Genomic DNA, 27,257 nt, shown 5'->3' on the forward strand with positions numbered 1-27,257 from the left:
AGCAAGAAGGCTGCCTGCTTTGCTCTCTGTGCCCTATGCTGAGCGTAATGCCTGCCATGAGTGGCCTGATGAGAGTGTGTGTGTGAGGCCAGACTCAGCATACACAGACCAGAGCAGGGAGAGGTGGAGTGCAGGATGGCGGCAGGAGGCAGGAACTTGGGACAGGGTTGAGCGGGTGTCCAAGGAAGGTGCACTGGCTCCGGGTCACTTTGTACCATGGGCCTGGGTGGGTCATGGCTGTTTCTCCTCCTCTCATTTTTATCAGAGTTTTTTTTGTGTGGGGGCTAGGGGGTACGAGGGATTGAACTCAGGCACTCGACCACTGAGCCACATCCCCAGCCCTGTTTTGTATTTTATTAGAGACAGGGTCTCGCTGAGTTGCTTAGTGCCTCGCTGAATTGTTGAGGCTGGTGTTGAACTCGCGATCCTCTTGCCTCAGCCTCCCGAGCCGCTGGGATTACAGGCGTGGGCCACGGCACCCAACTGTATCAGAGTCTTTTTTTCCCCAGGAGTCCACCTGCCCTGCTGTGGAAGATTCTTCCCAGTGGCTCTCCCCCTTCCCTAGACGAGAGCTTTAAGCCAGGTCCAGGTACATCCTGGGGTGTGTGCCCACGTTGAGGACAGGTGCCCAGTCGTTAGTCATCAAGGAGGCGTAGGGTAGTGACGGTGGACGAACTAGGTCAGATCCCTGGAGAGGTGTCCCAGAATGGGCACATGAAGAGGGCCGAAAGAAAAGCTTCTGCTGGAATGTGGAAGTCACCTCTTCCACATTGAACTTCTCCCACTGTCTAGATCCAGGAAGTCCTTCTTGTCCCCTCACTGCCCTCTTTTCATGAAGTTCGCTGGTGAAGAAGTTGAGCCCGCCCCATGTCCCGTGGGAGTAGTTGGGTTGCCCCCGCCCCCCCTCCGTTTTCAAGGTCCTCTGCTAGCCCCTTGGCCTCGTGGTTAATTTTCCTGTCAGGTCCCGCCAGGCCCCAACATGAGCCCAGTCCCCAGGGCGTGGCACCCTGGCCCGCTGCTCTCCTCCAGCACCGAAGTCCCTGGCTCAAGCCCTCCTCTCCCTCCCCAGAGCTCCCAGAGTCTGTGGAACCGCCTGTCTGTGTTGCTGAACCTGCTGCCAGCTGCTGGCGAGCTCCAGGAGTCCGGTGAGCGAGTCACCGACACTGTCCTTCATCCCTTTCCCTCCAGACCCCACTGAGCCCTCCCGCTGCCATAGCCCAGCCCCTGGGGTCAGGAGGTCATTGGGACTCACCGCAGGGCCTCCCTAGCACACAGCAGTCATTGTCTGGTCCGGCCTCTCGGGTGTCCAGCCCAGCACCACTCACTGGGCAGGTAGCCTGGGCATGGAGGGCCGTGTTCCCTGGGGAAGGCACCCAGGGAGGAGCCAGGAGCTGTGGCTGCTGTCACTCGGATGTCTGTGGCATTGGGAGTTGACGGGTCTCCCTCCTGCCACTGGAGCAGTCGCCTGCTTTCCCCCTGCAGCCGCTCCTGGCTCCAGAGCCCCTCTCCCAGCTGCACCCCAGTGTGTGCCTTCTGTCGGGGAGCCTTTATGGACTGAGCGTCCTCCTTCTCCTGCGCCCAGCTTTGCTCCTCTGACCCTTTGAGCTCTTGTGTCCTGCCGGGGTGTCCTCCTGTGGCTCTTTTTCCTCCCCTCTATCCTTGTGGTGTGTCCTGCCTTGCCAGCCCCGTAATTCCCATGGACGAGGGCTTGTCCCCCTGACCGGGAGTTCCAGGGCAGGTGGTCTGATGTGGCCTCCTTCTGCCCAGGCCTGGCCTTATGTCCTGAAGTGCAGGATCTTCTGGAAGGTTGTGAATTGCCTGACCTCCCCTCAAGCCCCCTGCTCCCGGAGGACATGGCGCTTCGCAACCTGCCTCCCCTCCGGGCTGCTCACCGCCGCTTTAACTTTGACACGGACCGGCCCCTTCTCAGCGCCTTGGAGGAGGTGAGCATTTCCTTCTCCTGCCAGAGGGTGCTGTGTGCCCGTCATGCAGGGCCGCAGTGCTGGGGTGGGGGCTGGGGTGGGGGCTGGGGTGGGGCCACCAGAAGCCTCCTTCCCTCCTCCCCTCCTCCCGGGAGGGTGAGTCCGCGGAGCTGCCACCTGGGTGTCCTTTCTCTTCCTTGCCTTGAAGACACCACGCTTGTCTGCTGCTGGTGGTTTCTCCCACGGCAGGAGGCCCCAGAGCAGGCTTGTGCTGGGCTTCGAAGGTGGCTCAGCTCCGAGCCCTGCCTCTTCAGCCGGAGCCTGGCTTCTGCACTGGGAGGCTGTGCTGCCCACTGTCCCGCTGCCTTCAGCCTTGAGTCTGCGTCACCTCCTGGGCTGTCGGGGCGCCTCCCAGTGCCCCGGCCCTCCCCTGACTGCCTGCCTCTCACCGGAGCTGCTTGGCTGTGCTGGGCTTTGTGTTTGAGGGCTCCAGAGAGGATTTGCATTGAAGGGGGAAGATTTTACTGACGAAAGAAAGTCGGGAAATACCCCTGTGTTTCAATCCTCATTTTACATCAAGGAGCTGAGACCTGTGGAGGCGGGTGACGCTAAACAGCTCTCCTGGGGTCCCCTCCGTGCCCTTTGCTCTTCCAGACCAAGACCTGGTTCTCCCATCTTTTAGGCTCTCCTTGCCCTGCTTGCTTCCTGCTTTTCTGGCAGGTAGAGGCTTGGGCCTCAGTGCTCCTCCCTCCCACTGTAGACCCCCAGGGCCAAGGTGGCAGGCCTGTGGGGGGCGGGAGGGACGGGGAAGTCTGGGAGCCTCCTGGTGGCAGGCTGGCCAGAGGCCCTGCTCCTGTGCTTCCCTGCAGTCCGTGGTGCGCATCTGCTGCATCCGCAGTTTCGGTCACTTTGTCGCCCGCCTGCAAGGCAGTATCCTGCAGTTCAACCCCGAGGTCGGCATCTTTGTCAGCACGGCCCAGTCTGAACAGGAGAGCCTGCTGCAGCAGGCCCAGGCCCAGTTCCGCATGGTGAGTCAGGCCTCCCTGAGGGGCCGGGTGGGGGCTCAGCCACACTGCCGGGCCTTCCTGAAGAACCTGGTGAGTGGGAAGGCCAGCTGGCCTTCCTGAAGGGGGACTGGGAGGGACTAAGGGATGGGGCCTGGACACAGAGAGAGAGGGGCCTTGAGCAGAGGCAGCATGGCCTAGGACTGTCCCTGGACTGACGTGGCCATCTGTGTTCCCTCCTGCTTTGAATTAAGAAAGTCCCTGAGCCTTGCAAAGCCAGTTTCCTCATCTTTTCTGTGGGAATAAATGGAATCGACTTTGGGATTTTCGGGAAGAGGGGAGAAGGGTGCGCAGAGTGTGCCCTGTCCGTTGTCTTGTGGGGCAGGTGGTGCTGTCCCTGAAAGAGGGATCAAGAGGGAGGAGTAGAGAGCTGGCGTGTGGCACACGCCTGTAATCCCAGCTACTCGGGGCTGAGGCAGGAGGATGGCAAGTTTGAGGCCAACCTCAGCAACTGAGCAAGGCCCTAAGCAACTTAGTGAGATCCTCTCTCAAAACAAAAAAATAAAAAGGGCTGGGGATGTGCTCAGTGGTAAAGCACCCCTGGGTTCAGTCCCTGGTAAAACAATGACAATAGAAGACAGGAATGGAAGGGGTGGAGACCCTTGGGACCCGGCACCATGCAGGGACCTCTTCTGCTCATGCTCCCCTCCACAGGGGCCCCAAGAGTCAGCAGTGGCCTCCGTTACCTCTCTTCCACTTAGTGCTTCATTCTGCAGATACCCATCGGGAGTCTGCTCGGTGCTCGGTGCTAGGTGTGTGGGTGCCAGAGACGCTGGGGTTACAGCGGCCAACAGGACAGTCCTTTCTTTTGTGGGGCTGATACTTTCTGAGCGACCGTCTGTTTTTTTCCATGGGCCCTGGGCATGTTGTCCTCTCTGGTGCATTTGGGGCATTGGTGTCTGGCATGGGAAGTACAGGCCGGTGTCTCAGCAGCCTCTGGTTTGCTTCTTCATCCCAAGCCAGTCTCCGCCCCGGCCAGCTTCCTCCCCCCAGCCCCAGCCCCAGCCCAGGCCAGCACTTCCCTCCTAGCTCTGAGCCCCTTTCCTGCGGATGTTCTGCTGAGCTGAAGGGACCCTGGCTCCCCAGAAACTCCCTTCCTTGCCGTCTTATAAACAAGCATATTTTGTTAAAAACAAACCTTTTGTATTCAGGGTTTATTGCAGTTCCATAGGGAAATACGGAGTTACAAAAATAACTGTGGGGAAGTTACACAGCTTCAGAACAGGTTGGCGTTTCCACAGGCGTTTCCTTCAGCCAGAAGCTCCTGAAGGCTCTGAGGATAGGCAGTGGGCGTGGGCAGCACTTGCAAGGCCACCTCATGTGGAACTGGACATCAGAGGCCACACTGCCTCTGCTCTGCCCAGGTCACAGGCTTCCCCACCACAGGGCCCAGCCCCCAGGAGCAGGAGGGTTATGAAGGTCACATTGCCATCTCCTGTCTTTCATTAAAACCTTTCTGGGTGCAAAGACTGGTTCGCATGTGACATTCATTTAACCTTGAAGCAGCTCTGGGAAGTGGGAGCTTGTTTCATGTATGAAAAAGAACCCAAGGGAGCCTTCCCAAGGGTAGCAGGTGTCGTCAGAGTGGAGCCAGGGCTCTGGAGTTGGACAGCCCGAGTTCTTGTTTCAGTCTGTGTGTGTGGCTGGAGCCTGAACTCAGGGCCCTGGCTTGCTGGGCAAGTGCTGTGCAGTGAGTGACCCCAAACCCCAAACCTGAGCTCTTCTCCTGGCTCTTCTGTGCCACTCTGGGGACCGGACTTCTGTGTAGGTCGAGTAGGCACCTACTCCACAGGGCCGCGGCAGTGTGCGCCTGGGCTGGGGTCCCCTCTCCTGATGGGCTGTCTGAGGAGCACCAGGTTTGTCCGCGCTGTTGGGTGACTTCGGGGCCCTTATCTCAATGCAGCCCTCCTCACCCCGGGCCCGTGGGTCCCTGGCCTGCAACGATTCTCAGGGGCAGGAATCACACAAGTACCCTCGCTCCCTCTTTTGAACGTGGGGTTCCACAAAGAGAGTTTTAGCATAAAAGTGAGACTCATGGTTCCCATTTCTGGAGGGAAGTGCCCTTGGTTTTAGTCTGCCGACAGGCCTGTGGGGAAGCGCCTCCCCAGGCTCTGGCCTTCCGCCTCACCGCGCTTCCTGTGTAGGTGCTTCCCGGCGATCACTGCTAGCACTTGGGCAGGGCTTTTTCATATGGTGGCTCACGGGGGTAGTGCAGGTGCGCCACCCCTGCGCCGTCACCTGCCCTTATCACTTTTTTTTTTTTTTTTTTTTTTTTTTTTGAGACAGAGGCTCTCTAAGTTGCTTAAGCTGGCCTCAAATTTGCAAACCCTCTGCCTCAACCTCCAGAGCTGAGGTCACAGGGGTGCGCCACCACACACAGCCGGGACAGTTCTGTACTGGCCACAATACAGTTAGAAAAGCAGGGATTTGGGTCGGGGCGGTGCTGTTAGCTGCAGGTGTGTCGTAGTCCACCGGTTCCCACTGATGTCTCTCTCCTCCTAGCCCAACGCAGGGGCCCACATATTTGGTTGTTGTCTCTTTAGTCTCCTCCAGTATGATACAGCGCCTCAGTTTCCCCAACCTTGATCTTTTGAAGAGTTGCAGCTGGTTGTTTCAGTTCCCTTCGGTGCGGCTGGTCTGGTGAGGTCTCACCTTGATGTGCTGCTTGGCTCCTCCAGGAGTCTCCAGCGGCTCTCCGTATTGCACAGGACAGAGGCCCCGTCCTTGTCCCCTGCTTTTAGACCATATTGCAGTATTTGGACTTTATCCAAAAAGCCAAAGAAAACATCAAAGAACTTCTAGACGGGGCCAAACAGGCATCAGATGGTTTAAGCGATCGCTGTGGTTGCAGGTAGAGAGACGGGCGGGGTTCAACCAGGGAAGAGCTTGAGCTGACGACACAGAGATGCTGGCTGGGACTGGGGTGGCCCATGCAGGTGGAAAGTCCCTGTGCTGGTCAGGGGGTGCAGTCGGCAGGTCTGGAAAGCTGGTAACTTCTGGGCTGAGAGGAGGAAGTCAAAGCCAGCTGCAGGCTTTTTGACTGAGGCAGATGGAGGGTTCCCTCAGAAACAAGGGACGCCGGCAGAAAAGAAACAGGTCATAGAGGTAGATTTGGCTGCCTGCTGAACGGGCAGGTGGACATGGGGCTGGTCAGGTCCGGGCGGAGTCTGTGGATTTGGAGGGCACTGGTGAGCAGCTAGTGGGAGGAGGCCAAGGATGTAGGTCGGGGTCCTCTAGGGGGTACCCAGCTGAGGAGAGCAAGAGAGCAGGCATCAGCCAGGCCCCGAGGCACAGCCAGGTGGCGTCCTGCGTCATGACAGCCCCTGCCGGTGGTGCAGTGTGGCCTGATCATGGGAGTTGCTGGGTGCGCAGAAGAGTGTTTCCTCTTCCTCCCTCCCTCCCCTCCTGCAGCAGGCGCGAGCTTGTCTCAGGCCCCGGGGAGCTTGCTGGTTTGCTGGTGGTCATGGTCTCTGGAGGGCAGTGCCCGCCTCTGTTCTCATAGCTTCTGTCTTCTGTAGGCGCAGGAGGAGGCTCGGCGGAACAGGTTAATGAGAGACATGGCTCAGCTCCGGCTTCAGGTAGGAAGTGGGGCCAGGTGCTCCTCCTGCTCTTGGCCCAGCTTTTGCTTGAACCTCATTGGTGGATCTCACTCTAGTTGCAGACCCCTGCTCTGTGCCACTGTGTCCCTCAGCTTCACCTGGATCACCTTTCTTGCCTTCCAGATGGGTCTCCTCATTGCTCAGGGCCTCGCTAAGTTGTTGAGGCTGGCTTTGAACTTGTGATCCTTCTGCCTGAGCCTCCCAAGCCCTGGGATTACAGGCCCTGGATGCACATCACTGCCCTTGGTGTTAACTTATCCTTTCTTCCTGTCCACTTTCCCCTGAGGTCACTGGTATAGACTTTGCTGTCCCTTTTAGCAAGAGAAGGAGCCACTTATTGCTGCTGCCTGGGTTCTCTTGCTCAGCCCAGGCTGCGGGGCCTGGCAGCTCTTCTCACTGTGTCTCCTCTAACTAGCTCGAGGTCTCTCAGCTGGAGGGCAGCCTGCAGCAGCCCAAGGCCCAGTCGGCCATGTCTCCCTACCTCGTCCCCGACACCCAAGCCCTCTGCCACCACCTCCCTATCATTCGTCAGCTGGCCACCAGTGGCCGCTTCATCGTCATCATCCCAAGGACAGGTAAGCATTTTGGGAGGGAGGAGGAAAGATACATGTGTGCCTAAGACAGACTGAGGATGCCAGGTTTGGGGTGACTGGCCTGGGGGCTGGAGGAGAACCGGCAGTTTATACAGTGCCCTTGGTCGAGTGCCGCTACATCTCTGAACCTAGTCACTTCATCTGCGAGATGGCCTTAATAATCTCCATTAAATGCTGTCTCACAAGATGCTGGAATAACCACCGAGAAAAATCTAAATGCAAGCTCTTGGTAAATTGCCGGCAGAAGGTCATGTTCTCAAAGAACTTTAGGAGCCTCGTGGGGCACCACGGGCCCTGTCCCCTGCAGTCTGTGCCAGTGTATGCGCAGATGCTTCCCACAGAGCTCAGGTCAGCAGTTTGAGCTCCTCTGTTTGTCTCTCCCCTGACCCTGTGCCCCAGTGATCGATGGCCTGGACTTGCTGAAGAAGGAACACCCCGGAGCCCGAGATGGGATCCGGTACCTGGAGGCAGAATTTAAAAAAGGAAACAGGTGAGAACATCTTGGCAAGAGTGGGGTGGGCCCTGGCCCACGGTGGGGACAGCACGTGCTTGCAAGCGGCTGGCGTCATGGTCTGCATGCTGCCTAGAGAGTGACATGGAAGAGATCATTGGAAGTCCAGGTCACAGCTGCTGAAACAGAGGGTGACTCTAAAGGCCCAGGGGGAGCACTGAGCTGCTGTCCTTTCACCTCTGGGCAAGTCTGTGGTCAGCAGCACAGGAGAGAAGGGAGCCGTCACCACCCTAGCTCCAGGCTGTGGGCTCCTTCTTGTTGAACTCTCCTGCTGGGAACCAGGGACCACCCAGGGCCTCCCAGCTCCCTACTGAGCCGAGGCTGGAGGCGGGAGACCGCCAGTCAGCGAGGAGCAGATGGCAGCACATGCAGGTTCCCCATCCAGTCCAGCTGCCCTCTGGTCTTTGGGGCTGGAGATCTAGGAGGGGGGTGCCGCCCTCCCCTGCATCTGCCTCCCGGGGCCAGGAGCTCCATGGTGCCTAGTTGTGTGGACCTTGTCTCCAGAAGCCCTGACTTGAAAGCATCTGCTGCTCCCTGCTCCTCCCCGGGAGGAACCAGAGAATGATGTTATCAGAGGAAAGCAGCCAGGCCTAGCGACCAGGAAGCCACTTTGAAACAAGTCTAAAAGATCCTGATGGGAGCAGTGCCACCAGCCAGCCCAGCCCTCCCCCTCTGGCAAAATTGCGACCCCGGGTTACAATAGTTTTCTTTGTATAAAGTGCCCTTCCTGTCCCCTGACCCTGCCTTGCTCCATCTCTTGCAGGTACATTCGCTGCCAGAAGGAGGTGGGGAAGAGCTTTGAGCGGCATAAGTTGAAGAGGCAGGATGCAGATGCCTGGTAAAATTTTAGCCCTTACCGCTAGAGCCTCCTCCAGGAACCGGCCTTGCTCCTCCGTGGGAAGTCCTGGGCTCCACACCCCCCTGCTAGGGGGCCTCCTGCAGCTCTGGACTTGCCCAGCCCCGGGGGCCCTCCTCCCTCTGGATGGGCTCAGCGTCAAGCCCGAGAAGCTTGGGCCTGGCGCTCTGCTCGGGCACGTCTCTGCTATCTTCTAGCACATCCCCCAGAGCCAGGTTCAGGGCCCCTGCCCCTGGCTGCCTGGCTTCTCTTGCCATTTCCTGGTGTCCTCCCATTCTTAGCTTCCCCTGGCCCCTGGGGACCCTCGTGTTTAGGCTCTGCTGGGTCTCAGTCCGTCTTTTGCTCTTCCCACTAGGACTCTCTATAAGATCCTGGACAGCTGCAAACAACTGACTCTAGCCCAGGGGACGGGGGAAGAGGACCCAAGTGGCATGGTGACCATTGTCACAGGCCTTCCCCTGGATAACCCCAGTGCGCTCTCAGGGCCCATGCAGGTGGGTCACCAGTGACGGGACAGGGTGGACTGTGGGGAAGCAGACCTGAATGGCATCTGTCCTCAATCTCCCAGGCAGATGTCCCTTCCCCTGCCACACCCCTTCCCCAGATCCCAGCAGCTGTCCCGCAGTTCAGGAGGCCAGGCCTCTTCTACCTTTCCTTCCCTCCCTCTGCAGGCAGCCCTGCAGGCCGCTGCCCATGCCAGCGTGGACATCAAGAACGTTCTGGACTTCTACAAGCAGTGGAAGGAGATTGGTTGAGGCTGACCCGAGGCCCTGCAGTGGGGCTGACACCAGATCTCTCCTGCTCTCCCCGGCAGCCGGACCGCCACCTGCAGCCACCCCACCAAACACAGGAAGGAAGCCCAGCTGTGCGGAGCTGAGGGAGGGCCCAGGAGCCAGCTGGGAGGGGGGGTCCCTTGTTGCCAAGATGATGTCAGGAAAGTGAGGAAAGTTCTTGGAGCAGGAGAGGCCTGGGCTGGGCTCCCTGCCAGCCTTCCTGTCTTGACCCTCCTGCTGTCCCCTGAGCAGGTGTCAGGCGGCAGGCATAGGTGTCTGCGTTTCATTGGAGTTGTTCCTGGACCTCTTGAGGGGAAGGGACAGCAGAAGGGGCCCTTCGTTCTACCCGAGGTGCAGGTGGAAGGGGCCAGGCGGTGGACCCTCTGGGCCCTGGGGAGAGTTGAGTACTACAGGCATCGGTGGCTCTTTGCAGACCCTTTCCCTCCTCAGGGACCACCCATCTTCCTTCATCTCCCTTGGGGGGCAGGACTGCTCTGGAGCCAGCTGTGGGGCTCTGTGAAAGCAGGGCCTGGAGCAGCCCACGGTGTGGCAGGGGTGGGGTCTGTGTCCCCCCTGCTGCGGGAGCCACACTCCCAGTTGCCCCTCTTCTGCTCCCCGTCTGCCTGTCTGGCTTCCAGGGCAGGGGCAGCCCCAGGTGGGGCTCAGGCAGGCTGGCCTGTACCAGCAGTGGTTCTGTGCCACCAGCCCACTGCTGTGCTCTGTGCCCTTGGCTGTTGCGCTAGGGCAGGGTGGAGTGCAGGCTGAGGCCACTCCTACTGTCCCAGGGAGGGCCAAAGAGGAGCAGCCAGCATTCAGTGGGCCGTAGAAAGGGAGGCCTGCGGAAGCCGCCAGCCAGGATCACCATCCTGATGGGCTTCCCTCCCTCAGGATTAAAGGTCTGGTGGGCTGAGCATGAGCCGGCTTTTGGAGTGTCCAGGTGACCATGTGGGAGCAGAGATCATGAATAGCTCAGGGCAGTGAATGTCGCACCTAGGAGTGGGGGGCGCTGGCCCGGATACCTCGGCCCTCCCCCCAGGCTGCAGTAGAGCAGGGCTGGGGGCTGGGGAGGAGGGTCTCAGTTCTGCCCCCAGCCCAGCCAGCGCTGGCCTAGCTTCCTGAACTGCTGAGAGGAGAGCTGGCTTCTGGCGGCCACCTCTAAGTGTGTGTCTGGAAACCTGGGGGAACAGTCATCCCCACCCCCAGTTCTTGGCAGAGACTGAGACTAAAGCATCACTTAATAAAGACCCCCGAGCCCGAGCCTGTCTGCCAGAGTCTCACTGGGGAGCTGGGGTATTGGGGATGCTTCTCAAGTGCACCTCAGGAACGAAGTCCCTGGAGATGGCTCTGATTGTCACTCTTTGACCTCATGGCCCCATGGTTTCCTCCCAGGACAGGCCCAAACAATAATTTTGCCTCCGCAGTGCTTCCTGGGTTGGGGGGGAACGGAGCCCTGAAACCAGCCTCAGTGCCTGTCCCGAGGGTCAGCACTCACATGACCCTTGTGTTTGGGGGTAAACAAGCTTGGCACATCCATCCCTGCGGGGAGGTGGCCCCTCCACAGTCAGTCTGCTCTGAGCACCTCCCAGACACCAGGTGCCGAGAGGCTGGAGAGGGGTTGGCGTTTCTGAAATGCAGTCAAAATCCTAGGGGTTTGGAGCAGGCACAGTGGCACACGCCTGTCATCCCAGCACCCTCCAGAGGCTGAGGTAGGACCCCAAATTCAAGACCAGCCTCAGCAGTTTAGTAAGACCCTGTCTCAAAGTAAAAGGCTGGGTCAGTTGTTAGCACCCTGGGTTCAACCTGCTACCAAAAAAAAAAAAAAAAACCCTCTAGGGATTTGGATCCCCTTTTTGGGCCTGAGACTAAACTGTCCACATTCCTTGAACAACTTGGAACCAGGGTGTGCTGATGAGAGGGGACTGGAGTCCACACCACCAGGGCCTGCCCCAGCCAGTCTGCACAGCAAGGCGGGTCCTGCTGGAGGGGCCACTGTTCGCAGGAGGCCGAGTGAGCTGCCTGCTAATGGGGTTGGGCCACCCCGTGCTGCTCCCTAGAGGCTGGACAAGGCTGGGATTGTTCCCTGGCTCCCCCTTGTCTCCCCACTCTCCGCCCAGGCCTGGCCCGGCCCGCCTCCCCAGCACTCTTCTCCCTGTCAGCCTGGCTGAAGGAGCCTGGGACTCCGCCTGAGGAGCCCTGGGTGGCAGAGCCACCAGCTGAGGAGCAGCCCTGCAGCTCTGGGTAAGGAAGCTCAAGACCTGGGCCCTGGCCCTTCCTCTTCTGGGTTCCAGGTGGTGTCCGCCAGACCCTTCATTTCCGTGGCGGAGAGCTCCAAACCCTATTTCTGAGGACAGGGATCCCGAGGGGAGACGGACCCTGTATCATCTCACCTTCCCTATGAAAGGAGGTGGCAAGTGACACCCTGGGGGAGCCCTTTCTGTTCATGTGGGGTGTAGGGACCAGGCACCCTTGTTCCCAGCCAGGCCTTCAGCACCCAGTTCCCTGAGGACCCAAACTGTTGAATGACACAAGTAGAGGCCTGGGTGAGGCCCAGACCCACGAAGCTCAGACTTGGCAGGAAGAGGGGTGGGGCTGGCCGCGGAGTTGCTGGAAAGTTTTGGCCTGGGGACACGGGGAGTGTCCTTTTCTCCCTCTTGGGTGCCCGCCCACCTCCAAGCCCGTCCCCTCGGCTGGTGCCAAGGAATGCAGGGGACAGGCAGCCTGAGAGGCGGGCGGGGCAGCAGAGCCGCAGCCACCCGGAGGCACTGCACAGGTCTGGGATGAGGGGCCTGGGGCTCAGGAGGGGCAGGGACCCTGAGTATCCCCTGGGCACAAGTGTAGTCCTCAGAGAAGACCAGGACCCTAATTCCTTGCCCACTGGATGGCATCCTTCTTCCCGGGAGTTCCCCCAGGGCGGGCTTCAGTGCTTTACCAGGCACCAGGGCTCTCTGCTGGAGGGGGCGCTGAAGCCTCCGCTGGCCTCCAGGTGTCAGGGTCCTTCCTGAGGCCAAGAGAGCACTAGGGGGCCGACTCCAGGGGATGGGTTGAGGAGGGCCCTCTGCTCCAGGCTGAGGCTGACAGCCTCTCCAGTGGGGAGTGAGAAAGGCAGGGCTCTGTGGGGCTCCCTGAGGGAGCCGGGCCAGCCTACCCTGGCCCGGAGGAAGCAGCCCGTGGCCAGCAGCCACCACGCAGGCGCCCCGTCCTGGGCTGAGTAACCAGATCTAGCCTGAGACCGGGGGAAAGAGGCCTGTGGATGGGCTGGTCCCTGACGCTCCCCCACTCTATCTCCAGGTCCACGTGGAGCTGCCGGGCCACCATGCTCAGCCTCAAGCTGCCCCAGCTCCTTCGAGTCCACCAGGTTCCCAGGGTGAGGGCCTCGCCCACCAACCCTCTCTCCCCAGAGGACTGTGGGCGACGTTTTTCTTTGGCTCTTGAGGAGATCCCCCTGCAGCAGTTTCCTGTCCTCCTGTCCCCTCCGAGGAGGCTTGCCCAGCTCTCTGAGCGTGTGCCCCTCCCTAGAGCCCACAGCGCCCCCATTCAGACTCCTCCAGACTGCCCTGTGGCCTCTCCACGCCCATCTTGTCCCCCGTCCTGGCTCTTCTGTTTCTCATCTGTTCTGTGGGTACTGGGGCCATTTAAGATGGGGGTCAGATTTAGTTCGTCTTTGGGGACCCGTGACGTCGCGCGCATCCTCTTCACCGGCTTCCAGAGGTCTTTGGCGGACGGAGCGGGCAGGGCACAGTGACTGCCCCTCTCTCCCTCCACCACGACCCCAGGTGTTCTGGGAAGACGGCATCATGTCGGGCTACCGGCGCCCCACCAGCTCCGCCTTGGACTGTGTCCTCAGCTCCTTCCAAATGACCAACGAGACGGTCAACATCTGGACCCATTTCCTGCCCACCTGGTGAGGGGCGCTCTGCTCGAGGGCGCAGCCTGGGCCGGGAGCGCGGCGCGGGGTGGCGGCCTGAGCCCAGCCCTCCCGCCGCAGGTACTTCCTGTGGCGCCTCCTGGCGCTGCTCGAGGGCCCGGGCTTCCGCGCCGAGCCCTACGACTGGCCCTTGCTCATCTTCCTGCTGCCCGCCTGCCTCTACCCCTTCGCGTCGTGCTGCGCGCACACCTTCAGCTCCATGTCACCCCGCGCGCGTCACATCTGCTACTTCCTGGACTACGGCGCGCTCAGCCTCTACAGCCTGGGTGAGCCGGCGGCGGGTCGCGGAGGGAGGCGGGGCAGGGCGGGAGACCTCCGGAGGCCCGGGCGCGTGGGCCTCAGCTCCGCTCCTGCCGCGCCGCCCCCCGCAGGCTGCGCCTTCCCCTACGCCGCCTACTCCATGCCGGCCTCCTGGCTGCACGGCCGCCTGCACCAGCTCTTTGTGCCCACCGCCGCCTTCAACTCCCTCCTGTGCACCGGCCTCTCCTGCTACTCCCGGTGGGTGCTCCGGCGCCGCCCCCAGGGAAGGGAGGGCGAAGCCAGGCCGAGGGACAGGAGAGGAGAGCTGGGAGGTCACAGGCCAGCCCTTGCGCGCCTGCACATGCCCAGCTGTCTGTTCATTCCACAGCCTCCCAAGAGGCAGGTGTCCTTAGCCCCATTTTACAGACGTGGCCATTTACACAGGAAGACGTGCGACCTAAGAGCTTTCCTAGCCACTAAGCTTCATTGACACCCATTTGGCTCCAGCTCCCCTTGCCCTTCTTGATCCCTGCCGGAGCCAGGAATGGCGACCAGCCTGTCCGTGTCTCCCAGGTTCCCAGAACTAGAAAGTCCTGGGTTCAGCAAGGTTCTCCGCACGGCGGCCTTCGCCTATCCCTTCCTGTTCGACAACCTTCCACTCTTCTACAGGGTAAGGCTGCCGGCCGCCCGGCTTCCTCCTGACCCGTCTCCCCCAGCCCTCTCCCTGCTCTCCAGGCTCAGCACCCTGGCCAGGTCCCAGACCCATCTCCGACTCCGCTCAGAGGCCCTCTCCACCAGCCATGCTTTTCCTTTGCCAGCTGGGGCTGTGCTGGGGCCGGGGTCACAGCTGCGGACAGGAGGCGCTGAGCACCAGCCACAGCTACCATCTCCTCTGTGCCTTGCTCACTGGCTTCCTCTTTGCCTCCCACCTGCCAGAGCGGCTGGCGCCTGGGCGCTTTGACTATATCGGTGAGGATATGCCCCGACGGCCCTGGACAGGGCCAGGGAGACAAATTTCCCAGGGCAGGAGTGAGCTAGGTAGAGATTTCACAGCCCAAGGGTGGACGCAGATGCCAGGAAGGACACACCCGTCCTCTTCCTTGGGCCCATCCTCAGAAACAGCGAAACTAATACACTATGCAGAGGCTTTATGCCAATCAGCTCAGTCCCCCTTCTAATAATTCTGGGAGTCAGGGTTTCTTACAGGGGAGTAGGAGGACAGGTGACTTGCCCTGGGTTACAGAGTGGGTCAGTGAGCCTTGGGAATGGGTGTGTGCCTGACCTGCCCACCCTCCCTCCAGGCCACAGCCACCAGCTATTCCACATCTGTGCAGTGCTGGGCACCCACTTCCAGCTGGAGGCGGTACTAGCTGATATGGGATCACGCAGAACCTGGCTGGCCACCCAGGAACCCCCCCTGGGCCTGCAGGGCACAGTGGCCACCCTGGGCCTGGCAGTGGCTGGGAACCTGTTCATCATTGCTGCCTTCACAGCCTCCCTGCTTCGAGCCCCTGGGACCTGCCCCCTGCTGCAAGGTGGCCCGCCAGAGGGGGGAGCTCAGGCCAAGCAACAGTGAGACTCATCCCTGACCTTGGCCTGGAGGGAGGCAGAGACCAGGACCCAGTGCTTCTGTGGAGCCCAGACCAGGCCTGATAAGGTGGGGGCACATCTGAGCCTGGAGCCAAGAGTAGCTGAGAAGAGAGGGAGGGCAGAAGAGAGGAGGGACAGACGGAGGGAACTGGCAGAGTGCGAGGGCCGTGAGGGGCTCTTGGAAGGAGTGGGTAAGTGCCGAGGGTCTGTGAGGGGAGATGGGAGGAGATGCGTGTGTCCAGGTTGGAGCTGCCCCCGGGCCCTGTTGGGGGCTGAAACAGGGAGTGTCGGGCCCTTTCACCTGGCCCATCTCTGGTGCTCCCCGAAGTCTCCGCTCAGCCCAGAAGAACTGACTTGACTAACCTAGGCCTCTCCTGAATGCTTGTTAACCAGCAAGGGCCACACATTGGCTCCCCACCCCCCAAAACGAGGTAGCACCTTCTTTGCCAGCAGCTTTTTGCCTAGAGATGAGTCTGTCCTGGTCACAGCTGTATACTCAAGATGTCCAGGCCTTCAGGGGCTGGTGTGTTTGCTGTGTCATGGCTGATTCAGTGGACTGGTGTAAGGGGTGCTGGGCCAGAGCTGGGAAGCCTAGTTAGCCTTAGGAAACCACCTTCTATGCTTTCTGGAACAAAGCAGCTACGATAAATAAACAAACAGGACTTCGGGATGCACTTTGTGGGACTGAAGAAGGTGACACTTTCCACTCCATCCGCCAAGCCCCTCCCCCACAGACTGGACAGACTCACAGCCCATCAATTCCTCCTCTGGACTTTATTTTGGACCAGCTGGGATGCCCACACTGGCAGGGCAGAGGGACGGAGGGGGAGGCAAGGGAGCAGTCCTGGTGCAGAGCCAGAGCAGGGCTGCCACGGCCAGCACAGACACCTAGGCCGGGGTCCCGTAGAAGCGCTGGTAGGCGTCCTGGAAGCCGATGTGATCAGCCAGCTCGTCACAGTTCGGGTTGAGCTCACACACCTCCCTCTTGGGCTCCAGGGGATCCGGGTAGGGAGCTGGGGCTCTGAGAAGTCCCACACGGTGGCATCACTCCTCATGCAATATACCCACTCCCTATTCCAACTGCACACGGACTCCAGAGTGCTTACCAGGAGGGACTCCCTGCCCTGTCCCTATTAAAAGCCACTCCCTACCATGGCTCTTCCCAGCACATCTGCAGGTGCAGGGCCCTGCTCAGCATCTCCTACTTACCCCAGCCCATTGTCCACGAAGCGCCTGGGTCTTTTCACCACCTTGTTGCCCTCCTGCTTGGACATGAAGGCTGTGGAACGTGGAGAAGAGGGCAGGGGTCAGGTGGTTCCAGGCTTGGGACAGTAAGCAGGGGAGCAGGCAGGCCTTCCTAACAGGCAGGAGTCAGCGGGCGACAGGGAATGGGAATGAGGGGCGTAGGGCAGAGGGGGTACCAGGAACCTCTACCAGGCCCATACCTGTATCTTTGCCAGACTCTGCACCACTGGGCTTCGCATCTGCAAAGAAAAGGTGCCCAGCTCACCCCTGGCTCACTCCAAGGGCCCTCATCCTCCTTCCCCCACTTCTCTGGTAGCTTGTTCTTCCTGCTTCTCCCTCCACAAGGACAGTGTGGGCCTGCAGAAGGGTGTCGAGACTGGAAGAAAAGGGGAGAAGTGGGGGTACTCACCTGCCCGACCAGCGAGGCAGAGTGCAGCCAGGGCCAGCAGGGCAAGCAGTGTGAGGGTCCTCATGGTGTCCGCTGGCACTGTCAGGATGCTGCTGGAACTGGTCTGCCTCTTCCCGACTCCAGCACTCTTTATACCACCCCAGAGATGAGGGGGCTACGCCCACATGGTCAAGCAGGGCACGGGGAAGCGGCCAGGGCTAATTGGGGGTCATCTGCCCTGGCTCTGTGGGCCAAACCCCAAAGGATACTGTGGTTGGGAGTGATGAAGGAGGACAGCCACAATCAGAGGCTGCCAGGCTCTTGACATCACCCCTGGCCCCTGCCCTAGGGGGCTGCCCAGATCCCTATACCCTTCTCCATTCTGTTGAGACCGCAGCCTCCGCCCGAGTCCTGGCTGGGATCTAAGTGGAACCGAGAGAGGAAGGGGGTGCTCAGGTCTAAAATAGGCTCCAGAGCTCCAGCTCTCTCAAGGCCTATGATTTGCACTGTCTGCCCGGGGGGCAGGAGCCAAACCTAGCAATGGCCTCATCCACCCAGCAGACATCAAAGGCAGGCGTGGTGTGGGCCACTCAACTGCTTCAGGAACAGAAGGGGTCAGGGCAGCACAGGTCCAAGAGTCAAAGCCAACAGAAACAGTAGGGCTGGGTGTATGAGGACAGCCTCTCCATTTCTGGGCAGGCCAGGTGGCTAGTAAGTTCCAGGTATGAAAGGGCACTGTGGTGGGGGACCCAGCAGGGAGGGCCTTGAGGAGTGTAATACAGAATGCATCTCTGGGCTCCTGACCCTCCGATTCTCCTCCTACCCCTGCAGCCTCCCCAAGGTTAACAGCCTCAGGGAGGGACCTGCCTCTCCCAGTCCACCAGGAAGGCCCACAGGTCCCAGCCTGAAAACCCCAGCCCACACCTGAGAGCTGCCACTGCCTCCAGCCAGCCTAGCGAGGAAGGGTGGCCCGGCTCCTTCCCCCGGCTGACCTGTGTCCTCACTCACACCCCTCCGGGCTGGAGGCCGCCTGCCCTCTCTGACAAGTACACACAGCACTCGGTGAGGTGGCTGAGCAGGATGGAGGCAGCTGGATTATTAATGCCACAGCTCCACAGGGCAGAGGAGGGCAGAGGGAAAGATGAAGCTTGGGCTGTTGGTGGGGAAAGAGATTAAAGCAGGAGCCACTCTGATGTCTTCCAATCTGTCCCCAGTGCTTCTGAGACAGACCCAAACCAAGCTTCTGTCCAAGGGGCTAGGGTGTGGCCCATACCAGGGCAAAAAGCTTTGCCCTCCACCCAAAAACGTCCCCCTTCCTCTCCGGTCCTGGTGGCCCTGGCTGGAGAAGAGCTCGGTGGAGAAGCAGTCATGAGTCACATTGTCCTGAGGCCCAGCTATCCCGGAGGCCTCCACCATGGACACTTAATCCAAATGTCAAAGAGAAGGTAGGGTAGGACGAAGAGTGACATACCCTTGACAGCTCATCCTGACTTTGGGGGACCCAGGTGTCCCACTTTCTGTGAAAACGGGCTCTGCTGCCCGTTGGCACATGATGGTCACATACAACTGCCCCATCCAGCCTGGACTGACCATGCCCTTGCCTAAAGCTGGAGCTTGGGGACCCAGAAGTGATCTTGGCCCAACAGACGCCAGGCAAGGAAGCATCCTCACAGATTACAGTGCAGAGGAGGATGTTTATTTACGGATGTGGGGAGAACATGGCAAGCAACCTTGGGCTGGCCAGCAAGGGGACAATCAGTGAAATTGAAAACACATTCCCTAAGGGATGAGGTGGTAGGGTGCAGAGCAGCCTGCAGGAGAGCGCTGGGGGTGGTGCTGGCCCGCACCTGAAGGAGAAAGAGTCTGGCCCAGACTCCACGTTGGGCCACCATCTCTGGGCAGAAGGGAGGAGTCTGAAGGTAGTACATGTGACCCCGGGGGAGCCTCACAGCACTGCAGCAGTGGGGCTTGCTCGGGCCTGATCCTCCATCACTGCCTGGAGATTGGCACCATTTCAGCTGTCCTCAAAGGCAGCCCGCCCAGGCGCAGCATGCCGACCACAGCCGTCGACCTTGACTGCCCTCTGCTCTCAGCCACAGGCTCCGCCTCACTCTGGCTCCCTCAGAATGGCCACCAGTTCCCGCTGTTCTCCATGCAGAGCCTGAAATCAGCAGGAGATAATAGCTTCACAGGCTATGAGGAAACCAAGCCCTTTCTCTTCTGAGCTGAACTGGCGTGGGTTTCCCCTAGGGCCATGTGACTCATTACTGGCCCAGGAAGGCGCATCAGGACAAAGATAGGCAGGAAGTCTACCACTCAACGGTACTGATGGTGGGCTGGGTACCAAGGACACCTAGGCTAGGCCTCCCCAGGGCAGAGTTCATTTTCTTTTTCGGTACTGGAAATTTAACCCAGAGGCAATTTGTCACTGGGCCACATCCCCAGTACTTTTTGTTTTTTGTTTTTACTTTTTATAATTTCTTTAACTTTTTTGAGCCAATAAGAAACCCCATTTCATCACTGAAAACCCCATTTCATTGCCTGCCAGCTGTGTTAGCCAGCTTGATCACTCTACCCTTTCTATCCTCAGTCACTTGGGCCACTTTCAAAAATTAAGTTCATCTTCAAAGGACATACACTGTTGCTGGAGAATGAGTTCCAGATGTACTGAGGGCTCTAGAAGTCATTCCAGTGTGCACATTTTGAAGATACTGTCTATGTTCCCAGGGAGAAGTACAATGACCATTTCCTGGGACACACCTCTGCCCTCTCTGGGCCTCAGCCATGGCAGCAGGGAATCCATGCTGCAGTTAGAGGTTAGCAGGGGCAAGGTGGGCAGCAGCCCATCTGCTATGGTGGGAGAAGCCTGCTGCACACATCCAAGCAGAAGTGATGAGTGACTCTACCACCATAGGAGGCCCCTCCTGCCTCTGGGGTCCCTTATGTTGGAAGGGGATCTCCGAGGGCCTATCAGGGATGAAGGGGAAAGCAGACAGGGCTGGACACTTGCCTGCCAGGCCTGCTGCCGGGCCTGGATCTGCAGCTGCATCTCCTCCAACTGCCTGCGCCCAGCCAGGATGGCATCGGCCAGCTCTCTGTTCTTGGCCTCCTGTTTCTGCACATGGCACCGCAAGGTGTCCCGTTGCTGCAGGAAGTAGGGTGCCATGGTGCTGCACAGGTCTTTCTCTGGGATCCCACTGGGGCGCCTGAAGGGTCACGTGGGGGATAGAGAGGGAGGGACAATGTGTGGGAGGGTTCTACTTCCAAACCAAATCACTGACGTCCCCACCCCAGTCCCAAGTTGGGCTGGCTCCCTAGATCTCTCCCTCTTACCTCCCAAGCCCTGCTCCTGATGGGAACACCGCCCGCCCCAGGCCCGCTGCCACCAGCCTTCCACCCCACACTCCACATTCTCCTCTCTCCCACACACTCCCCCATCTTCAGGTCTAGAGGTGACTTCCCAGCCTCTGCCACTGTCCTTGTGAACATGTGTCCTGCTTGTGTATCACCCTATCAGGCTGGGAGCTGGAGAGATGGGGTTGTGACAAGATGAGACTTCACAGTAGGGTGGCTCTGGAGAGAGGACCCAGACCTTGAGGCTGGATGACGTGAGAAGATAAGGAGAGAGGGTCTAAGGAGGCAAGATCATACAGGGAGCAGGCACCACTGTAGGTTCTTCTAAAAATTCTTTTTTTGTTTTGCTACTTGAGATTGAACCCATGGGTGCTTAACCACTGAGCCACATAACCTCCCAGCCCTTTTTATTTTGAGATAGGGTCTTGCTTTGTTGCTGAAGCTGGCCTTGAACTTGTGGAGCCACTGAAATTCTAGGCATGTGCCAACATATGGCTTAAAAATTCTTTTTTAGTTGTAAAATTTCATTCTTTTAAGAATTAAGGTCACGGGCTGGGGTGGTAGCTCAGAGGTAGAGTGCTTGCCTGGCATGTGTGAGGCTCTGGGTTCAATTCTCAGCACCACAAAAATAAATAAGTAAAAGAAATAAAAGTGTTATGTCCGTCTACAACTAAAAAAATATTAAAAAAAAAAAAAAAAAGAAGAAAAAGAAGTAAGGTCACAAAGCGCAAGAATGGTATCTCTCCCCTCTGGCCTGAGGTCCTGTGAGGGCAGAGGTAGTGGAAGGCTGCGGTGGTCTTGACGGCCTCTCTCTCCACTCTGCGCTCAAGGCCTTACTTCTTCCTCCGGTTCATGGCACTCCAGGCTGCCAAGCTGCCCACTGAACTGTCACTTGCAGAGTGTCACTTGTTCACTGCCACATCACTGGCTTCTAAAACAGTATTTAGCGTGTAGTAGGTGCCCCCTAAATGTGTGTTGAATAAACCAATGACTCAAAGCCAGTGCCTGGCCAGCCTAACCTACGTAGGATTCCCAATTTCATTGCTCGGCATCCTCTGTCCCTCCCCTCCTTCCTCCCACAGGCCCAACAAGCCCTGAAATGACCTCTCAAAGGCCTCTTCAGTCCGACCTCCAAACCACTTCCCTCCGGAACCCCTGGATAACATGCACTTGCCCTGGGGCTCTCCTCCCAGGAGGGAACTCTGCATTTCAACTGTTTTTGGTTATTGTTTGGTGTTGTCCCTGTCAAAGGGTCCTCTCTCAGGGCTATATAGAGCCCAGTGTCTCAGATATGGGGTCAGCCTCAGAGTCTCCTACCAGAAACTGAAGTGTGGTCCCTACCCGCTCCTTTCTCACCAGGCTGGCTCCGTGCAGTCTTTGCCTTCTTCCACAATTTTATCCAAGGAATTCAAGACAGCTTCTAGGTTCCCTTCTTTTTTAATTTCTGAAATTTCCTCCTGAAGAGAAAGGAGGAAAAAACTGAATGATACTAGACAAGCCCAGAGTAGAAATACACTAAATTCTGGCTCATTTCTGCCCCCCCAACCCCCATGGTACTGGGGATTGAACCCAGGGGTGCTATACCACCAAGCTACATCCCCAGTCTTTTTGAGACAGTGTCTTTCTAAGTTGCTGAGGCTGGCCTTGAACTTGTGATCCTCCTGCCTTATCTCCCCAGTTACCGGGGTTACCGAAGTGTACCATCATGCCTGGCTAACATGTGACATTTATACTTAGGAAAATAAAATATAGGGACTGGGGTGGTGGCTTAGCACAGTGCTCACCTAGCACATGTGAGGCACTGGGTTCGATGCTCAGCACCACATAAAAAATAAATAAAGGTTTTGTGTCTGACTACAACTTTATATATAATATATATATTTTAAAAAGGAAATAAAATATAATATGGCAAACATTTAGAAAGAATGTGCAGCAAGCCTCTCTCCCTGCCTTCATTTCTGGGGGCTGGGCACTTCCTGTGTCCACTCTCAGCACCTGTCCCGATTCCTCACACTGTGGTGCTAACAGGGCCATCCTCGACTCTCTAGAGACACTGTAGTTACTTAAAGACATGAATGGAATCATAGCCTTTTTTGGATTCACAGTGGTATTGTTTATTAGGTGGCTTCTTCTGGGCAAGGCCTTGGCCCAAAAGCTGAAGATACAAAGATGAACCTGACCCTGTCCTGCCCTTGCAGAGCACACACGGCCCAGTAAGGCAGACGACATATAAACACATAATTACAATACAGCACAATAAGAGAAAGGGGCATTTAAGATACCCACATTCTTTGGAGGAGGGGGGTGACTGGCACTGCAGCCTGCTGTGCACAGAGGGTGGCTGAAGGGGCTGAGAAGACAGAGGGGCAAGGAGTAGGGTCACTGCCCCCAGAGGACCAACAATCTAGAGATAAAAACCTAAGCTAATGGTATCTTCTGGGCCTCTTGTCACTCACCCGGACAGATGCCTCCAGTTGAGTTATAAATCTGTCATAGATTCGCTGTGTCATCTCAGGCTGCAACTGGTAGAAGCGCTTATAACAGTCCGTGAATCTCTGGTAGCTGGCAGGAAGAAGAGAAGTCAAAGGTAGGGAGGGTCAAGTGCACAGCCAGTCATCAAGCTGCCCGGGCACCTCTGCTTCTCATCATAGGACTCAAGCTTTATCTGCTTCATGGCCCTCTTGCTAATGACAATTGCTGAGAGCCACAGCCGAGTCTGTATGGCCCCTGGCATTTTGCCAACAGTATTGATTGACAGGCAAGGCGTTAATATCCGCCTCTGCCGCTACTTTTGAGTTCTAGCGCTAATTTTGAGTTCTCGCGCTATTTTTAGTTCTCACGGGGATTCCCCGGGAGTTCCCATTGGTTGGCGAAGTGCAGGAGGAGGTTTTTCCCGGAGAGATTTTTCCGGCTGGGGGTTGCTGGAGGAGCCTCGTGGCTTTTCGGGAGGATTCCCCAGGAGCGTGTGTGAGGTTTTTTCTTGCAGTAGAAAAAATAAAATTTGTTCCTGCTTTAGTGGCTCGTGATTTGTGCCCAGCCAGACTGCGGCATTTGGCGGCCCGGACGGGGAACGTCTGAAGCTTCGGGGTAAGTGAAATTGCTTACCCCTAAGGGAAGGCAAGAGAATGGGTGACCATTTTAAAAAACAATATGTTCTTGCTTTGATTTGTTTTGGTTTTGTTTCAAGCTGCCTATCCCTAGAATTTTCTCAGGCAGACTGGGAAAAATGGTTGGCTCAAGGTTTGAAGTTGTTTGCCCCTGAGGAAGAGATAGAAATAGACCACAAATGCACATGTCCAGAAAATAGGAAAATTGATACAACGATTTTTTGTTCCATTTTTGTTTCATTCTGTTTCGGTCTTGTTTTGTGTTATCTTTTTGGGTTGCGTTATCTTTGTAACAGATTAGAAATTAGTAAAAAACAAACTGAAAGAGTGTTAAATAAATTGTTAGAGGTTCAAACCATGGAGAAAGACAATTTAGATCAAGCAAAAGAGAAGGTCTCTCAAGCTAGTCAGACAGAGGAAGAAAATTTAAAGGAAGAAAGCTTAGAGGAGAAACAGCTATCAGGGGGGAAGCAACAACAGGAGGCTGCTACTAACACCGATCTATCACCAGAGGGCGTAATTCAGCCAACAGCTCCACCTATGGAGATAGCTGAGTGGCCCTCAACCCCCTCAACCCCCGTAGTTGATAGATGGGATCCTGAGACAGGACCTCAAAGATTAGCATGCCCTGTACTTGAGCAGGCAGGAGGGCAGCGAATTCACCGTGAGTTAGAGTTCAAAACAGTGAAGCAATTAAAGGAGGCTGTAACAACCTATGGTCCTCATGCACCCTTCACTGTAAGCATGGTCGAATCCATTACTAACTTGGACATGACTCCAGCAGATTGGGCTAGCATGTGTAGATCTGTGCTAAATGGAGGACAATATTTGTTATGGAAGGTTGCCAATGAGGAATTTTGCAGGGAGACAGCTAGACGAAATGCAGCAGCCGGTTACCCTCAAAGAAGTCTAGAGATGTTGCTAGGAAAAGGACCTTATGAGGGTCAGCGGCAACAAATTCAATATGATCCTGCTGTATATGCACAGATTGCTGCAGACGCAGTTAGGGCATGGAAGACTTTACAAGGACATGGAGATTTACAAGGTCAGCTATCTAAGGTAATACAGAGACCTAATGAACCTTACGCTGACTTTGTAGATAGGCTTATTCAAACAGCCTCCAAAATTTTTGGTGACACAGAACAAGCAATGCCATTTATAAAACAACTGGCTTATGACCAAGCAAATCGTTGCTGCAGAGAGGTCATTAGACCATGGAAACATGAAGATTTAAACACATATATTAAATTATGTAGAGACATTAATGAACAAGGACAAGTCTTGGCAGCAGTACAACAGGCTTTAGATGCCAGGCCAAAAACATGCTACAATTGTGAACAAACAGGACATTTTAAAAGGAGTTGCCCCATAGGAGGAAGGTATAACAAAGTTAGGTATCAAAGGAATAGAACACCAGATATTTGCCCACGATGCCGTAGAGGGAGACACTGGGCTAATGAATGCCGTTCTCAAACCACCATAGAGGGTACTCCATTATCAAAAAATGGACAAGGACCAGGTGGTTACCCACGATATCGTGGAGAAAGGCATCAGGCTCCATTGCCAAAAAACGGACAGGGGGGCCCAATGCTCCGGGGCCCACGACCACAAATGTACGGGGCACTGGAGGAACCCAGAAAAACCATGGAGGAACCCAGCAACCCCATCAGGGTAGTACCCAGGACACATTATCCATCCGATCTCTCATCAGACGAACCAGAGGGAGCACAGGGTTGGACATCTGCGCCTCCGCCAGAGCAGTACTAACTCCAGAGATGGGAGTTCAAATCATTCCCACAGGAGTAAAAGGACCTCTTCCCCAAGGAACAGTAGGCTTATTGTTAGGACGTAGTTCTTCTACGCTAAAAGGACTTATGATAAGTCCCGGGGTAATTGATCCCGATTATGAAGGTGAAATAAAAATTATAGCTAGTTCTCCAAAGGGTATATCAGTAATTTCACCAGGAGATAGAATAGCACAGTTATTAATAATATCCAGCCTACATGATAAATTTTCCAGTACTACTATGGAAAGAGGTTCCAGGGGTTTAGGCTCCACAGGTGTAGATTGGGCTATGCTGTCTTTGAATTTAGATTCTCGCCCAATGCTAAAACTAAATATTCAAGGACATGAATTTAATGGGCTACTGGATACAGGTGCAGACCTTAGCATCATATCTCGTCAAGAATGGCCAAAACATTGGCCATTACAACAAGCCACTCAAACGCTTCGAGGCCTAGGAGTGGCAACTAATCCCCATAGAAGTGCAATGGTCTTAGATTGGAAGGATCCTGAAGGATGTGAAGGAACTATACAGCCATATGTATTGGATCATCTTCCCGTAAATTTATGGGGACGAGATGTCTTAGATCAATTAGGTTTGACATTAACAAATAATATCAATCAAAATGCACCCACTATTATGGCTAGACAAGGTTTTAGGAAAGGAAAAAGATTAGAAAAACAAGAACAAGGTATAGCAGCACCAATACAAATAGATCAAAGAATAAATAGACATGGACTGGGTTTTCAGAAGGGGTCACTGAGGCAATAAAAATCACTTGGAAATCAGATAGACCAGTATGGGTTTCTCAGTGGCCCCTGACTAAAGAAAAGATACAAGCAGCCCATGACCTGGTCAAACAACAATTAGCGGAGGGACATATACAACCTTCTGTATCTCCCTATAATACTCCCATTTTTGTCATTAAAAAGAAATCTGGTAAATGGAGATTATTACAAGATTTAAGAGCCATTAATAATGAGATGGTTATTATGGGACCTGCTCAATCAGGGATTCCTCAACTGTCTGCTTTACCAAAAACCTGGTATGTTTTAGCTATAGATATTAAAGATTGTTTCTTTTCAATTCCAATTCATCCTGAGGATAGTCCACATTTTGCATTTACTATCCCTGCACTGAATCATGAAGGTCCTGATCAGAGATATGAATGGAAAGTGCTCCCTCAAGGGATGGCTAACAGCCCAACTATGTGTCAAATTTATGTTAATAAAGCAATCCAGCCACTTAGAAATCAAAATCCTGAACTACAAATATTTCACTATATGGATGATGTATTGTTAGCACACAAAGATAAAAACACATTGTTGGAATGTTATGCCACACTTACAAATTTGTTAAAAAATTATAATCTAGAGATAGCAATAGATAAAGTACAATTAAATTTTCCAATTAATTATTTAGGAGTTCTATTATCCTCAACCATGGTCCGTCCACCTAAAATTCAAATACGAGTAGATCAACTCAAATCGCTTAATGACTTTCAAAAGTTGTTGGGAGATATAAATTGGATAAGGCCTTATCTAGGCATACCAACAGGAGAGTTGGGACCTTTATTTGATATCCTAAAAGGTCCATCAGATCCAAATTCACCCCGCATATTAACTCCTGAAGCAAGAAAGGCATTAAAAATTATTGAAACATATATGGAAAATATGCATTTGGACAGAATTGATATAAGTTTGCCTTTATTATTCATTGTAATACCAACAAAAAATATTCCTACAGGAGTATTTTGGCAAGAAGGTCCATTATTGTGGATACATTTATCTTACTCTCCTAACACTATTCTTACTAGGTATCCTGAGGCTGTAGGACAATTAATACTGAAAGGAATAAAAGCAGCAAAGGGAGTGTTTGGAATTTCTCCCAATAAAATTATTACTCCATATACTATGGAGCAAATTGATGAGTTAGCTAATGAGTTAAATACATGGGCAATAATCATGTGTAAATCAAATGTTTCATTTGATAATCATTTACCATCTAATCCTTTGTTGTCTTTTTGGTCTAAGCATCCTGTAGTTTTTCCTAAAATGACAAGAAAAACACCTATCGTGAATGCTCCAAATATATTCACTGATGGGTCTAATAATGGTACAGCAGCAGTAGTTACCCCTGATCAAACTTTTACATTTTTAGTTCCCAAACAATCAGCTCAAAAGGTAGAGCTCAATGCAGTTTTACAAGCTTTTGTAATGTTCAAAGATTCTGTATTTAATTTATTTTCTGATAGTCAGTATATAGTTAATGCTATAATATCCCTTGAAGATGCTGGTAGGATTTCC

The 27,257-nt window shown here is 55.4% G+C and overlaps 4 protein-coding genes across 8 annotated transcripts in view; 2 read left to right on the plus strand and 2 right to left on the minus strand.

The window, feature by feature from the left end:
- Smg5 (SMG5 nonsense mediated mRNA decay factor) overlaps nt 1–10,575 on the plus strand; it is a 30,566-nt gene extending 19,991 nt beyond the window's left edge. For both annotated transcript variants that reach the window (XM_026404907.2, XM_026404908.2), the window contains exons 14-22: nt 1,070–1,145; nt 1,768–1,943; nt 2,792–2,950; nt 6,505–6,564; nt 7,001–7,160; nt 7,578–7,668; nt 8,453–8,527; nt 8,901–9,039; nt 9,217–10,575. In XM_026404907.2, coding sequence (XP_026260692.1) covers nt 1,070–1,145; nt 1,768–1,943; nt 2,792–2,950; nt 6,505–6,564; nt 7,001–7,160; nt 7,578–7,668; nt 8,453–8,527; nt 8,901–9,039; nt 9,217–9,300 — 1,020 coding nt within the window. In that variant the 3' untranslated portion in view covers nt 9,301–10,575. The remainder of the gene's footprint in view (nt 1–1,069; nt 1,146–1,767; nt 1,944–2,791; nt 2,951–6,504; nt 6,565–7,000; nt 7,161–7,577; nt 7,669–8,452; nt 8,528–8,900; nt 9,040–9,216) is intronic.
- Nucleotides 10,576–11,480: 905 nt separating this feature from the next.
- Paqr6 (progestin and adipoQ receptor family member 6) lies at nt 11,481–15,886 on the plus strand. 4 transcript variants are annotated; one of them, XM_026405057.2, is made up of 8 exons: nt 11,481–11,556; nt 12,607–12,682; nt 13,092–13,219; nt 13,304–13,509; nt 13,615–13,741; nt 14,057–14,153; nt 14,302–14,452; nt 14,785–15,882. In XM_026405057.2, exons 2-8 carry the CDS (start codon nt 12,632–12,634, stop codon nt 15,057–15,059), a joined length of 1,035 nt encoding a protein of 344 aa, XP_026260842.1. In that variant the 5' UTR covers nt 11,481–11,556; nt 12,607–12,631; the 3' UTR covers nt 15,060–15,882. The 4 variants fall into 4 exon arrangements, with proteins under 4 accessions (XP_026260842.1, XP_077659854.1, XP_026260841.1 ...); XM_026405056.2 differs by lacking the exon at nt 11,481–11,556 and adding an exon at nt 12,019–12,088 and having other exon boundaries at nt 14,785–15,881; XM_077803728.1 differs by having other exon boundaries at nt 13,304–13,741; nt 14,785–15,886.
- A 1-nt stretch (nt 15,887) lies between these two features.
- On the minus strand, nt 15,888–16,974 carry Bglap (bone gamma-carboxyglutamate protein). Its single transcript, XM_026405059.1, has 4 exons — nt 16,728–16,974; nt 16,519–16,557; nt 16,283–16,352; nt 15,888–16,094 (listed from the first exon to the last, which is right to left on the minus strand). Exons 1-4 carry the CDS (start codon nt 16,789–16,791, stop codon nt 15,962–15,964), a joined length of 306 nt encoding a protein of 101 aa, XP_026260844.1. The 5' UTR covers nt 16,792–16,974; the 3' UTR covers nt 15,888–15,961.
- A 1,413-nt stretch (nt 16,975–18,387) lies between these two features.
- The window catches only part of Pmf1 (polyamine modulated factor 1), a 38,186-nt gene continuing 29,316 nt past the window's right edge, over nt 18,388–27,257 (minus strand). The window contains exons 2-5 of the mRNA XM_026405058.2: nt 22,517–22,622; nt 21,417–21,517; nt 19,717–19,912; nt 18,388–18,867 (exon numbers count right to left, since the gene is read on the minus strand). Of these exons, the coding sequence (XP_026260843.1) occupies nt 18,814–18,867; nt 19,717–19,912; nt 21,417–21,517; nt 22,517–22,622 (457 nt within the window). The 3' untranslated portion in view covers nt 18,388–18,813. The remainder of the gene's footprint in view (nt 18,868–19,716; nt 19,913–21,416; nt 21,518–22,516; nt 22,623–27,257) is intronic.

Source organism: Urocitellus parryii, chromosome 11 (genome assembly GCF_045843805.1).
Source record: "Urocitellus parryii isolate mUroPar1 chromosome 11, mUroPar1.hap1, whole genome shotgun sequence".
NCBI lineage: Eukaryota > Metazoa > Chordata > Mammalia > Rodentia > Sciuridae > Urocitellus > Urocitellus parryii.